The following is a 13,087-nucleotide window of genomic DNA, read 5'->3' on the forward strand; positions in this document are numbered from 1 at the left end:
ATTTTCATGTTTCTAAATTTTGGTGCATGATACTTTGGACGCCTTCTATATGCCAAATGTAGGGCAGTCATGTTTTAGCGTGCACATGTTTTTCTTTTTTTTTAATTCCCATCTAATTGGTGCCACGAGTGCCAAGTTGGCCATGCGCATCTTTTTTAAGGCAGAAGACGACGACGCTGGGCAAAAAGAAAAGAAATGAATGTGTGATTTCAAACGAGTGACAAAGCAAAAAATGAAGCCACGTGAGGAGAACGCGCGTGAAGTGCGAGGAAAGAGGGCAACAAAAATACAGATGAGCTGGCATAGCTGACGTGGGCATGGACTGGTGCAGACTCATCGTCAGCTGTGCTTTGGTGACGTCATCAGGATTTATCGTCCTCAGGGCCTGTGGGCCGGGGACGGGAATAGGGGGCCTCCTTATCCGGCAGTACAATGAAGTTTATATCATCATCATCATCATCATCATCATCATCATCATCATTGGGTACAGGACAGGATAGGGGACATCTGAGAGTTGGTCGGCGTCAGCTCCAGCTCTTGAGCCCCGCCAACTGTGGCGTGGCAGTGCCCCACACCACCTCGGTCCAGCACCAAGAAGCCTGCACCGACCACCTTCAAGTGCCACGGCGGCAACGGCCTGGCCGGGTCATCGACCAGGCGCACTGGCGACGACGACCACGTCCTCTGCCACGTGGATCGCGGATGCATTGCCGCTACTGCGGAAACCAGTCCCGTTAAGCGATAGCGACGGAAGCCAACGCCTGCGTCTGATTGGACGGGCAACGGCGGCGTCTTGAGACAAGCCGACCGGCTACCGCGACGTCGTGATGGTCAGAGTGTTCATCCTTTGCCTTATTAGGAACGGAGAAACAGTAGTTTAACAGTTGGTTTGTTGTGCATGAGTATCGAGGATAGCAATTTATTGTGTGTTAATTGTAGCATTCATTTTCAATTTCTTGTTCATTCTGGGTTACGTTTTTACTATCGTTAAGGCGTTGTTTCCTGTCCGTTTCGAGAGTCCCTAAATTTACCACAATTGGACATGCTGGTGCTCGGTGTACAACGCTCAGTCAACATGCTATTGAAACGGAGCACTGCGCGGCGTTTAAAGGCCGCCCCTCTAGCAGATTGAAATTCCCCATGACTAAAGGAATGACAAAAGTGGAATGTGAAAGTCTACGCAGACATTGATGCATTCTGTTCTGTTGTTATTTGGAGTTAGTGCTGCGATTTGGTTACGACTATGTCCAATTAAATGCGTTGTTAAAGATTTTAAAAAATAAAGATCCACTTAAATATGACTGCTTCCAATATTGCCATATAAATAGCTGTTTCCAAGGGTCTAATAAAAGCTTATTAAGCAAATTTATGTTAGTCACCTTAAACTGATATTATTAGCGACAAAGTACGTACGCGTCACCTAACAACTGCTCTACGAAAATTGGATATTCGCTGGGATCCAAGGAATTTTATATTAATTGTGTATATTCCCAATAAAAAAAAACATCCTTCATACTCCGAAACACTTGTGTCCATGAGAAACAATAACAACACAACAGTGATGACCATGACAATGATGAGAACAGCAACAAGAGAAACAACTTATCTCACACAAGAGGTTGAGTGCATCTCTTCTTTTTTTGAGAAGGTGGTGTGGTAACATACGATCACAAATTACTGCCTATGAAACGGCAAGCCAAACGTGCACCATAGATTCCGTCGGCTTAGTTTTTTCTTACACTGCATAAAAAAGCGAAGTGCGCTTTATATGATTTCAGGCAGCGTATGGTGATCATCCATGAATACGCCTTATCGGGCGCTGCCGATGTCTATCCTCTCCTGCGGTCCATTGGGCGTCTTGTGTCTTCCTCGTCTGCAGCCGCCAGTTCTTCGGCCATGTCTTCGTCGTCGTACAGCTTGGCGGCGCTGACGAAGCTCAGAGCCAGCAGAGGTCCTGCCCAGGTCATGGGCATCCACAGCGAGGTAATCTCGCCACCCACGACGGCCATCAGAGAGAAGCTGAATAACGTGGGGTACACCTGCGAAGGCATTTACTAGGGCGGTAGCATTAGGAAATTCAAAGTGACAACAATTATATATATGGGTAAATGTGGGATGCTGCCCCCGTAGTAGAGATAGGGAAGTGATATATATATATATATATATATATATATATATATATATATATATATATATATATATATATATATATATATATATATATATATGTATACAATCAGTCGGTAACAATTTCTCTATATATACCAAATTGTTATCGATAACTCTGTCTACAGTTTCATACTGCTTAACTAAAGACAACGACATAGCATAGAATTAACTCTTGACTCGAGCGATGGTTTTTCAACAAAACAACAGCGCTTGTGTTCATTTAGTGCTACGTCGTTGTTTGTAAGTGCGCTAGCATATTTAATTATGACTAACCGACCAGCCCACCAATACCTCTTTAGCAAATTTATCAGCAAAAGCTTTTCGGGTACAATACAATTTTGAAGAGGTGGTGCAAAAAAACTAAGTCCATGAGGGTGCTCGATATCATAATTAATTAAAAGAAATTTTCCGAACGCAAGGCAATGAATTGATGCTGGGAAAATATGATATTCAAAACAGTCCACATGGTGTAAGTGCAACCAGAATACCAAGTATAACAGAGGTATTGCAAGAAGTTTTTAAGAAGTGAATCGCGGAAAGTTCTTTGCTCCTCGTTTTCCTCTTTCTGCGACTACTACTTATACCACTACTATGCTAGTAGTGCTAGTAACATACTACAACCACCACTACTACTACTACTACTACTACTACTACTACTACTACTACTACTACTACTACTACTACTACTACTACTACTAGTACTACTACTACTACACATTACTACTGCACACATTACTACTTCCACTGTACCAGTACTGCTGTTAAAGTACTACAGCAACAAGTACTACTACTGCTACTAATACTACTACAAATGCTACTACTCCCACTTTTGCTACTATGCTACTACTAAGCGACCGTCGTGCGCCACGAATCACTAAAGTTTGATGCTTTGGTTTCCGCACAAAAGGCAATGGCGTAGATTTGTCAAGATTACCCAAATAAAATTCCAAGTATTTTCCCAAGTATATTTCACTCAAGTGTCACTATCATTAAATATTAATGTATAATATTGAAGCCTAGCGAACCTAGACACAATAAAGGTGCTGGTATTTCGCATACAGTTGCATATACAATTACAAATGTCAATACTCGTGCACGTAACAAATCCTGCATGTTTGAAAATCCGGCAGTGCGTCAAGCCCGCATTTTGTACACCCAAGCGAAAGAAAGCACAAGTGACTGCTTACTGCCCTTTTAAAGAAGCATTTTCCTGTGACAGATGAATGCTTCAGGTACTATTTATTTTTCAAAAGCCATGTTATTTGTGTGAACCAACATAGCAGATATATCTTTTAGCGAGTTTTTGTGTATAGGTTGAGTAAACATTGCTTCGTAGCATGTTATCAGCATCCTCGGAAATGTAAATGGTATGTATTTAGTTACATATGCGTTTGTAGCGGCCGTTCGTCTTTGTTTCTGGGAAAACCCATTTAACTTCGCCTGGTTTTAAAGTGAGCGTCATTGCCCCCCCCCCCCCCCCGCCCCCATTTATTGGAAGTGAGGTGGCTGCCCGACTGGGGTGCCACGACAGCCACTCAGAAAACCTGCTTTTACTTTAGAATAAAGCCAGTCGACTCTCCATTCTCCAAATGTTAAAGCGTGTGTTACTTGCCTCCGCTAAACCGAGCTCCCAACAGTCGCAGACCCAGGACATTTAATTTTTTTTTGTAGAACACTAGCCATTGAAGACGCTGCTTCGTCACGATTACGTCTGCTGTCATCGCCGCAAAGCTCCAGCATAACAACTTTTAGCCCATGAACCCTCGAGTTAAGTTTATAAGAAGTGATGGCCCGTTTTCAACTCCGGCGCATCACTTCACAGACAACGAGGCATACATACACGTTGTCGCCGTGCCAACCTCCACACCACCCATGCTATAACTGACTTGCTAGAGGATACACTTTCAGTCACAGCATATGACGACCTGAAACACACGTTCCTGCAGCGCCTCTAGCTCCCTTCGTAGAAGCTCGGCGACCAATGACCAACACAACTCCTGCACCGGAGGCGTCAATTGCTGGGTGAGCACTCCGCAAATGAGAGCCAGCCATGAATGATGCGTTCCATGATGCATGAATGTGATGTTATTGAAATCAGTTTGTAGTTCGATAAAGACTGCTTATCACTGGAAAAGGGGAATCGCTTTAGCTAACTTGAATGAAAAAGGAACAGTAGCAGATGATAAAGATTTGTTGTATGTTACCGTCAGATACGTTGATAACCACAAGGAATACGAACCAAGAATGCATTGTTTATCCCATCCGAACCAGTGCATTTCTTGGTATTCAAATTTAATACGAGGTTAATAATACCTTCATTGATTATTCAAATATCATTGATTCCTCCAGAACAAACAATATTGGTGCGAGAGGGAATTATGTTGTTACTAGGTACAAATGCGGACTTAATATAGTTGTTGAAACCATCCAATATTACTGACGGATCACTGATGGCGTCATTATCAATTTTGAATAAAGTGGGTAAGCGTCGTGATGTAAAATAGAAGACCAAATTTTACAAGGGTAGTTCTTAATTGACGAAGCAGTTGAACGCCAATAATGAAATCCTTGGCTGTTTGCTTTTTCAAATTAAGTTCATTTTTTGCCTTGTGAAACTTGTCTAGGTTAAAGCGATCGATGGTTCGTTTAGAACACCTAAGATTACGGACACAACGAGATAAATGCAAGATGTCGCGAGCCATCAGGGAAGGATAGCATTACTTTTCCTAATTTTAATTGGCACAAATCTTTGAACACATGACTTGACAAGACCCTAAACGCAATTAACAAGAGAGATTACATCCTGTCTGTCTGCCAGAGAGCAGTACGTGTCAAAATGATCAGCTAAGAGATCAGTAACAGAAATTTCGTCCGCACGAGTGAAGTCAGGGGAGCTAGTAAACATATACGGTGATTTGCAGGTTGGACAAGGGAGCGATAACAAAACAGCTGTATGATATGAGAGCCCGTCAGTTCGCAAGAGGAGTCATATTTCTACTGTGAATGCGAAACTAACTTTTTATTGCGCGAACCTGTGCCCACAGAAACAGGATACACTCAAAGCACAACGGCAGCGGCGAACACAGTTGGTGATCATCAAAATCTGACCTTCGGGGCAAACGTGTCGACTTTTCTACATGAGTCATCGAAGGTTTCAGAATAATTGGTGATGCCTGCGTGTATTGCACAAAAATCTATTCGCGTCGCGCATACAATCAATCAGATTACGCAAGGTTTGGTGACAACAGACAGCGGATAGGACTACTGACAACACTCGAAAAACTTCTGATACATGCAGGCGCGTGCCGCGATGAACAACAACATTTCGTAGCGAAACGCAGTCACCCAATAAAGATAAACACGTGTCAGTGCCCCCTCTCAAACAGGATCGTCCCGATGCTACAAACAGGATAGCGAAAAGCAAAAGCATACGCAGCAAATAAAAAGTAACAAAGAAATATTCACAAAGTTTGTTGGCGCTGGTAGGACAGCTTAAGCCTCACAACGTGGACTATTTAACGTTGCGAGCAGTGCCGAAGTGATAGCGAAATCCCGTCTGGCACGACCTCATAGTCCAGTGCACCAATTCGTTGGATGAAGATGTAGGGTCCGAAGTAGCGTTGCAGAAGATTCTCACTAAGGCCTCGTCACCATATCGGCGTCCAAACCCAAACAAGGTCACCGGGCTGGTACTCCACGCATCGTCGACGCAGATCGTAGTGCCAGCTGTCGGTCTCGTGCAGATTCTTGATGCGTAATCGGGGGCACTGTCGGGCTTCTTCGGCGCGCTGGAGCTAGGCGGCGACGTCGAGATTCCCTTCGTCGGTGACATGCGGCAGCATGGCGTCGAGAGTCGTCGTCGGGTTCCATCCGTAAACCATCTAGTATGGCGTGATTGGCGTTGTTTCTTGTACCGCCATGTTATAAGGGAATGTTAGGTAGGAAAAGACGGCCTCCCATGTCCTGCGCACGGCGTCGACGTGCATTGCCAATATGTCCACGGGGGTCTTGTTTAGCTCCTCGGTAAGACGGTTCAACTGCGGGTGATAGGCAGTTGTACTGTGTCTTGTCTGGCTGTATTGCAGAGCGGCTTACGTGAGCTCCGCTGTTAAAGCCGTTCCTCGGTTGGGGATGAGCACTTCCGGGGCTCTATCTCGAAGCAGGATGTTCTCGACTGAAAAATTGCCTACTTCAGCTGCACTACTTTTGGTCAGAGGTTTCGCTTCGCCTAGTGGGTAAGGCAGTCGGTGGCCACGACAATTCGCTTGTTTGCAGACGTTGGCGTCCGAGAGGGCCCCAGCAAATCCATCCCAATCTGCTTAAACAGTCAGAAAGGAGTCTCGATCGGCTGTGGGAAAACCGCTGGCCTTGTTGGTGGAGACTTGCGCCGCTGGCAGTCACAGTACCATATTTACTCGATTCTAAGCACCCCCTTTTTCTCACGATCGCGATGCCCAAAGTGAAGAGGGGTGCTTGGATTCGAAAAATATAGAATGACCCCCCCCTCCCTCTTTCCGTTGCGACATCATGACGAGATGGGTGCGAGAAATAACATTTTATTTTGCAAACATTCGAAAGAAAAATCGGTGCAGGCAGTACACCCACTGCTTGTGTAGGATGCTCAGTCACTATCACTGCCACTCGAGTTCGTCGCACCGCTTCAACCGCTGCTCTCGGTATCTCACAGCAGGTCATCTTCCGTTGCGTCGAAGTTGTTTGTGATCGAGTAATTCTTAAATGATTTGACCACAGCTTCGACTTTGCGATGGTTGATGGGGACGCTTTCTGCAGCTTTCCCGTCGGTGTCTTCTTCCGGTCAGGTTTTCGCACCCACTCTTCATACTCCTGTCGGAGATTGGCTTTGAAAGGCTTGTTGACTGAAACATCGAGGGGTTGCAATACTGACGTCATGCCACCCGGAATCACAACCACGTCGCTGTTGATGTTCTGAGGCTTTGTCTGTACCACCGGGGTTAGATTTGCCGAGAAACGCGTACAACAGAAGCATCGACTGCGTACCTGCAGGTCCGCCGAGCAATGATTCCAGAGTGAGCAAGCACGTTTGGCGGCCTTGGCTACGTGCTCTTCCTAACAAATAGGGGGGGGGGGGGGGGGTACTTCGATCCGCATGCAAACTTTTTTCCTAGCCTTTTCGCGAAAATATAGAGGGGGGGGGGTGAGAATCGCGAAAATACGGTATATCTTAACGTAGCAGGCGACGTCGGTGGACAGGGCCGGCCCAAAGTACTTCTTTTCTACTCTTGCAAGCGTACGGGAAAGCCCAATCTTCCCGGGTTCAGATAATCGTGAATTGCCGAGCACGTGACACTTCTGGCCGGAATGCGGCTTGTAAACGAGAAGGTACATTGCGCGGACTGGGGAAAAGTGTTTAGCTAGGACGTCATTCCACAAGCAAAACAAAGACAATCAACGCCGAAATGCACTAGGGACGATGCAGCTCTTAACTGCGATGTACTCCGCAAGGCTTGGTAACTTCGCGTCTGCTTGTTGCTGCTCGGCGAAGTGGTATGCAGTTATTGTTCCTAGGAAAGCGGCGTCGTCCAGTTCGCCCTGGGGTAGCGGGTGAATAGGGGCGCGCAAAGGCAGTCTGCATCAAAGTGCTATCTCCCGGAGGTCACCAGGATGAACGAGGAATTCGAGATCACCACGGTGATCTCGAATTCCTCGGTGATCCTGGTGAATTCCAAAAATTCAGATCACCACGGTGATTTCGCATTCCTGTAATCTTAGACTACGTCATGCTAGGTGACCTGAAGGATTCTTTAAGTTTGCCAGCCAACAAAAGGCTTGGTGGTCGCCTACAAAATTGAAATGCCCGCCGTATATGTCAGGCTGAAATTTCGCCGCAGCTCATGATCGACAAAAACATCGGCAGCAACAGCGGCAACATCGACACGGCCAGCCGACGGTGGCGGCGCCCGCCTTCTCCATGGCGGTCGTAGATACAAAAGGAACGATCCGAGTCATCGGCCGTCGGCCGAAGCAGCGGAAGAGTTGGCCATAGCCCTCGTGGAACTCCACGGAGGGGCGGAGGATAACCTGATCATCAGCGACTCCAAATCAGCGATTCGGAGCTACACCAAAGGTTCGGTGTCCGCGGATGTGGCGCGCATGCTCAACGCCTGGCCCGGGGACTTCGGATCCGGCACGATTACAAACAAGTCCCTCAAGTGGTTCCCCGCGCACGTTGAGGAGCTTGGCAATAACAACACCAACAGCCGCGACAATAATGACAACAACAATGCTAACGGCCGAAGACGCCTCGACACTCCACCCAACCACAACGAGCGCGCCCACATCGTCGCGAGGCAGCTTACCCACCACGACGCGGTCCCCCAGAGGGCAGCCGCTGCCGTTGTTGTGCGGGACCCCAACGGAGGAGTGACGGTGACGGCGGCGGCCACCCCGTCTGGCGCGGCCACTGTCGTTACCAACATAACACAAATCGCGGTGGACGGAGCTGGGGATCACGCGGACGCCGACTGCGATGTAAAGGAGTTTCCGGCAACGTACACAGAGGTGCTTGGTCACTATAGAAAAAAAACGATAAAATATCCACAACCCCACGGGCGCCTAGACAGGTCCCACGTGGTCGACCTGAGATGGTTGCAGACCGGCACTTTCACCAACCCCTACCACCTGCACCGCCTCTGGCCCGCGCTGCACGCGTGGCCCGGCTGCCCGTGGTGCGAGCATGAACGGGCCGATATGACCCATGTGCTTTGGTAATGCCAACGCCATGAGGAAGAAGGACAAGGAGGAAGGGGGAAGACAACAGCAGGACCCTTTGAAGCGGGGCACCTCAGTGAGAGATGGCAAACCGCCCTCCTGAGCGAGGCACCCGAAGACCAGAAGTGGGCCGTCCAGCGGGCCAGGGGCGTTGCCGAGGATCTCGGAAGATTTTCCTCGGGCGATGGACCCCTGCCAGCCTAGCCCCGAGCACCAACATCAAGAACCGTTGGACGAATGAAGATTATTCCTATCCTGTCCTATCCTATCAGGATCGCAAGGCACTCTTCCTCTGTCGTAGAAGAATTCGCTTTCGCTTTTGATAGTTACCAGCTAGCATGGGCTATCGCGCTTTCAACTCCGACCGTCTTTTGAACTAGCAAGGCAGCGATGCCTATGCTACTTGCGCCGGTGTGTATTTCCGTCTCGGCATCTTCTTCGAAGTGTGAAAGTACCGGCGATGACTGCAGCCGTCCTTTCAGCTCCTCAAATGCGTTATCTTTCCGTGTTTCCCATTTAATGTAGACGTCGGCTTTTGTGGGATAAGTTAATGGTTTTGCAATGCTTGAGAAGCCTCTTACAACGTACCTGTAATAGCCAGGCGTGAGTGAATAGGTATAATAATTGCTGAATAATAATAGCTATACAGGGTGTTTCCCGTAGCTTGAACCAAGGATTTAAAGAAAAGCCGGTTAACCGCAACTGAATGTCACCGTGCTGCAATAAATCTTTTGCTTAGGCCAGTTGGTTCATAGATGAAAAATGTGACCAGTAGCGCAAGAACCATAGACCACGAAAGACACAAGTATAAACGACAAATGCTTTGGCTTCACCTGGCACTCCTTAGGGTATGTTTTATACTGCGCTTAATTAAGTAATTAACTAAGGTCAATCATGTATTTTTTTAATATTCATATTAGGGCCAACCGCATTTCGCTACGTTGTAGAGGACATTCAAAAATGACCAATCCAATTTTTTGTGGCAAGGTACATGGTGCGTGCCGATTTCTCCCACCGTTTAAAGAAATCTCGCGAAAAAATGAAATAAAATTACGTCACTACTCTCATGCGCTACAGTATTACAGCGCTCTCAACGACGCCTTGTGCGAAAGAACCATACGTGCTGACCATGCCGAAGTGAGTGGCTGTGGCCCTAGGCCTTGCCTTCACAATGCGTCAGCATCTTTGACGGTGGCACACGGAAAGGAAGCACCGTCGTCCCTAACACGTGATAGGCTCGATGAGCACGCTGCAATAGGATAGCGCACCAGCGCAGTCACGTGGTTTATTTCATACTTCGCGGACTTTCTTTAAAGCCCCACGAAATCACCACGCAGGATGTACCTTGCCACAAAAAAATGGCTTCGGGCGTTTTCGAACGCTCTCTAGAGCGTAACAAAACCCACTTGGCCCTAAAGGAAATATTTAAAAATGCATTAATGATCTTTGTTAAATATCTAATTAAGGGCCATATAGAAGACACCCTAAGGAGCGTCACATGACGGCAAAGCATATGCCGTTGGTTTCGTTCAGTTACGGTTAACCATGTTTTTAAAATCCTTGATTCAAGTTACGCAAAACACCCTGTATATACGTAGATGCGTCGATTGAGGAAAACACAACAGCTTCGCTGCTCGTTCTTCATCATCACACAGTGGAAGAGCGGATTAATTTTTTTCGCAACGTTTTGCGCGCACCGAGGCCGGCGTGCGATAGCTTGGTCGACAACAGATGAAAATGCAAAGCAAGGTGTGTCAACGTCCTGAGAGCGCTTCGAGATGCTCTTGGGAATTGCTATAAAACAAGATTTCCGGACATCTCATTCACCTCAGTATCATCCAGATAGGCAAATCCGGTATTGTGGAGAAGCAGTGGAACGATATAGTGGGTCGTCCCATTTGTTATGGGCGCTTGCCGTCTCATGTGTAATCAGCCAGCCCTCGACATCGGTGTCGCCTGCGCCCTCAACGTGTCAGAGTTCCTGCGGTGAACCACACCAGAGCGCATGAAGGACGGAGGGGGCTTTTGCTGGGATGTAGTAGGATGGGTTTGCTGGGATTCCTCTTCAGGCATGGTTGAGTCTAAGGTAAGTGATGGAAGTTCTAAGATGGACGTCGTAACTCAAAGCAACCTCACTTGTAGATGCGCTTATTAGTCACCGATGAATGGGAGCGCCCGTTAGGGCAGAGCACTCCGAGCACGAGCGGCATGCAGGAGCAAAAGGGCTGAGGAGGATGACCCACTAGAAAACGCAGAAAAGGACGACCCACTATATGGTTCCGACACTTCTCCACAATATGCAGGCTTCGTTTATAGATTGATCCTAAATTTTTCTTTCCCGCGTCGCGTTAATACCGTTTCCACGTTGAAGGCGAGCTAAGAGTTTGTACGGTAGTGGTGGTGAAAAACGGACGCCGTGGTGCAGCTTATGAGTTACGAAGCCATCAGTCAGCAAACAGTCCTTTCGAAACGAGTGTGAACTGATCTTGACAGCTTCTTTTTTCTTTGTTGTACGAGTTTTCAGGTTTATATACATCTACGAACAATATTTCTCTATAATCGTTCGTTTTCACGCGCGACGAATTTGTTGTGGCAATTTCGAAAACTCACGGGAGTCCCAATATCATTATTCGTTTTTACAGGCTTTGCTGCCGTGCAGTTGGGACGCGTGACATGGCAGGCGGAACATGTGACGCCGCCTTTGCTGCCAATAAGATGTTCGTCCTTTAGGGTTGTCGCACGACCAATTCAGCTTAAGATATCGTCGGATTTTGCAGTGTGAATAAACGTAATGTATTTGCAGAGCCGATTGCCGCCACATGAGCTACGCGCCAGTGCTCTCACTGCACAGTGCAGAAACCTGACAATGGCGTCTTTGGAAGTGTAGCTGTATTCTGTTCAACACGTCGAGTGCCCTACTAAGTAGCTCGCCAGCGCTCACCTCCTTGTAAACGGCGAACGCGCTGCAGACGGTGATGACCAGAGTCCCTACGAAGAGGCAGATCTGTTGCAGGACGGGCTCCATATCGGCGGACATGTCGCCTTCGCCCGGCAGATAATCCGCGAAATCTTCCTCGAGTTCCTGGTTGGCCATTGCGGGGTCCATCTCTTCGACTTCAACGTCTTCCCATTCCTCGTCTTCGAGATCAACGTCCGGCAAAGCGGGGTATGCCGGAACCAGCATCGCCGGCACGTTCATGTCGCTGAGTACGTAGTCGGCGTTTCACTGACCTCACACGAGTTCCGTTGAGCCTCGCAGTGGAAACTGCGTTCACGGTACTGTTCTTTTCCACGATTAGGAGACGTTTCCCCACTACGACTAATTAGCCAGGCAGTGGATGGTACATGAAAAAAAAGACAGCTAAATATACCTGTATACATGTGAATAAACGAATTTAAAGAATTGTGCAAGAATACATGTGGGCGTCGTCTAGTCTTCTTACCTTGGAAAACTGCTTATCCATCGGTTTTAGTAAGAAACATTACGCGCCAAAAGATTTTTTTCTTCTTAAAGAAAAGTCGTCCGTTGTTTTTGTACATTGCACGGAGGAAAAAGAAAAGAAAAACACGAACTACAGGAGTCCTTCTCAGGACCTTAAAAACTAGACATTGCCACATCGCCATGGGTCCGACGAAAACATCATTATTTGTTCAGCGATGGTGCTTTTGTGCGAAGACCATTATGTGTCGCACCAAGCCACATTACTGATATCTACTTAGTGCGGTCCACATCCTTCGAACTTCAAGCGGCTTTCGAGGAAACCGAGCTATGAGCAGGGCCCAGAAGCATCGCCGTGTTGGCGTAATTGTATATCGCTGCCGCATCGCCCAGCTTGGAGCACGTATTGCCTATGATAATATCGTTATAAATATAAATACCTACTTTGCATATCACCCGGCTAATCAGGTAAATATCGCTTATTGCTAACTTTAAAAGTCCGCCTCCTTTATAAAACATATCAGGTGAACAAATTTCTTGCATAACTTTAACATCAATGGCATCACTGATCAGCTAAACGAAAGTAAAGGCTCTGATCGGTCTCCTGAAGGAAAAAGCTGTCGTTTGAATTGAATCGCAAAGAACCCCGGCGCTACGTCTACTTCTAATTTTATACGCGCATGTTCCGAAAATTCATCGTATCGGCCTGTGAAGTGACTGATGTACTTT

General features: G+C 47.2%; 1 protein-coding gene across 1 annotated transcript; it reads right to left on the reverse strand.

Moving 5' to 3' along the window:
* Positions 1-1,724: 1,724 nt before the first annotated feature.
* LOC135915233 (uncharacterized) lies at positions 1,725-12,225 on the reverse strand. The gene is made up of 2 exons (XM_065448254.2): positions 11,861-12,225; positions 1,725-2,039 (listed from the first exon to the last, which is right to left on the reverse strand). The coding sequence occupies exons 1-2, from the start codon at positions 12,116-12,118 to the stop codon at positions 1,830-1,832; spliced, it is 468 nt and encodes a 155-aa protein (XP_065304326.2). The 5' UTR covers positions 12,119-12,225; the 3' UTR covers positions 1,725-1,829.
* Positions 12,226-13,087: the final 862 nt, after the last annotated feature.

The sequence above is a fragment of the Dermacentor albipictus genome, chromosome 8 (genome assembly GCF_038994185.2).
Source record: "Dermacentor albipictus isolate Rhodes 1998 colony chromosome 8, USDA_Dalb.pri_finalv2, whole genome shotgun sequence".
NCBI classification, from domain to species: Eukaryota; Metazoa; Arthropoda; class Arachnida; order Ixodida; family Ixodidae; genus Dermacentor; species Dermacentor albipictus.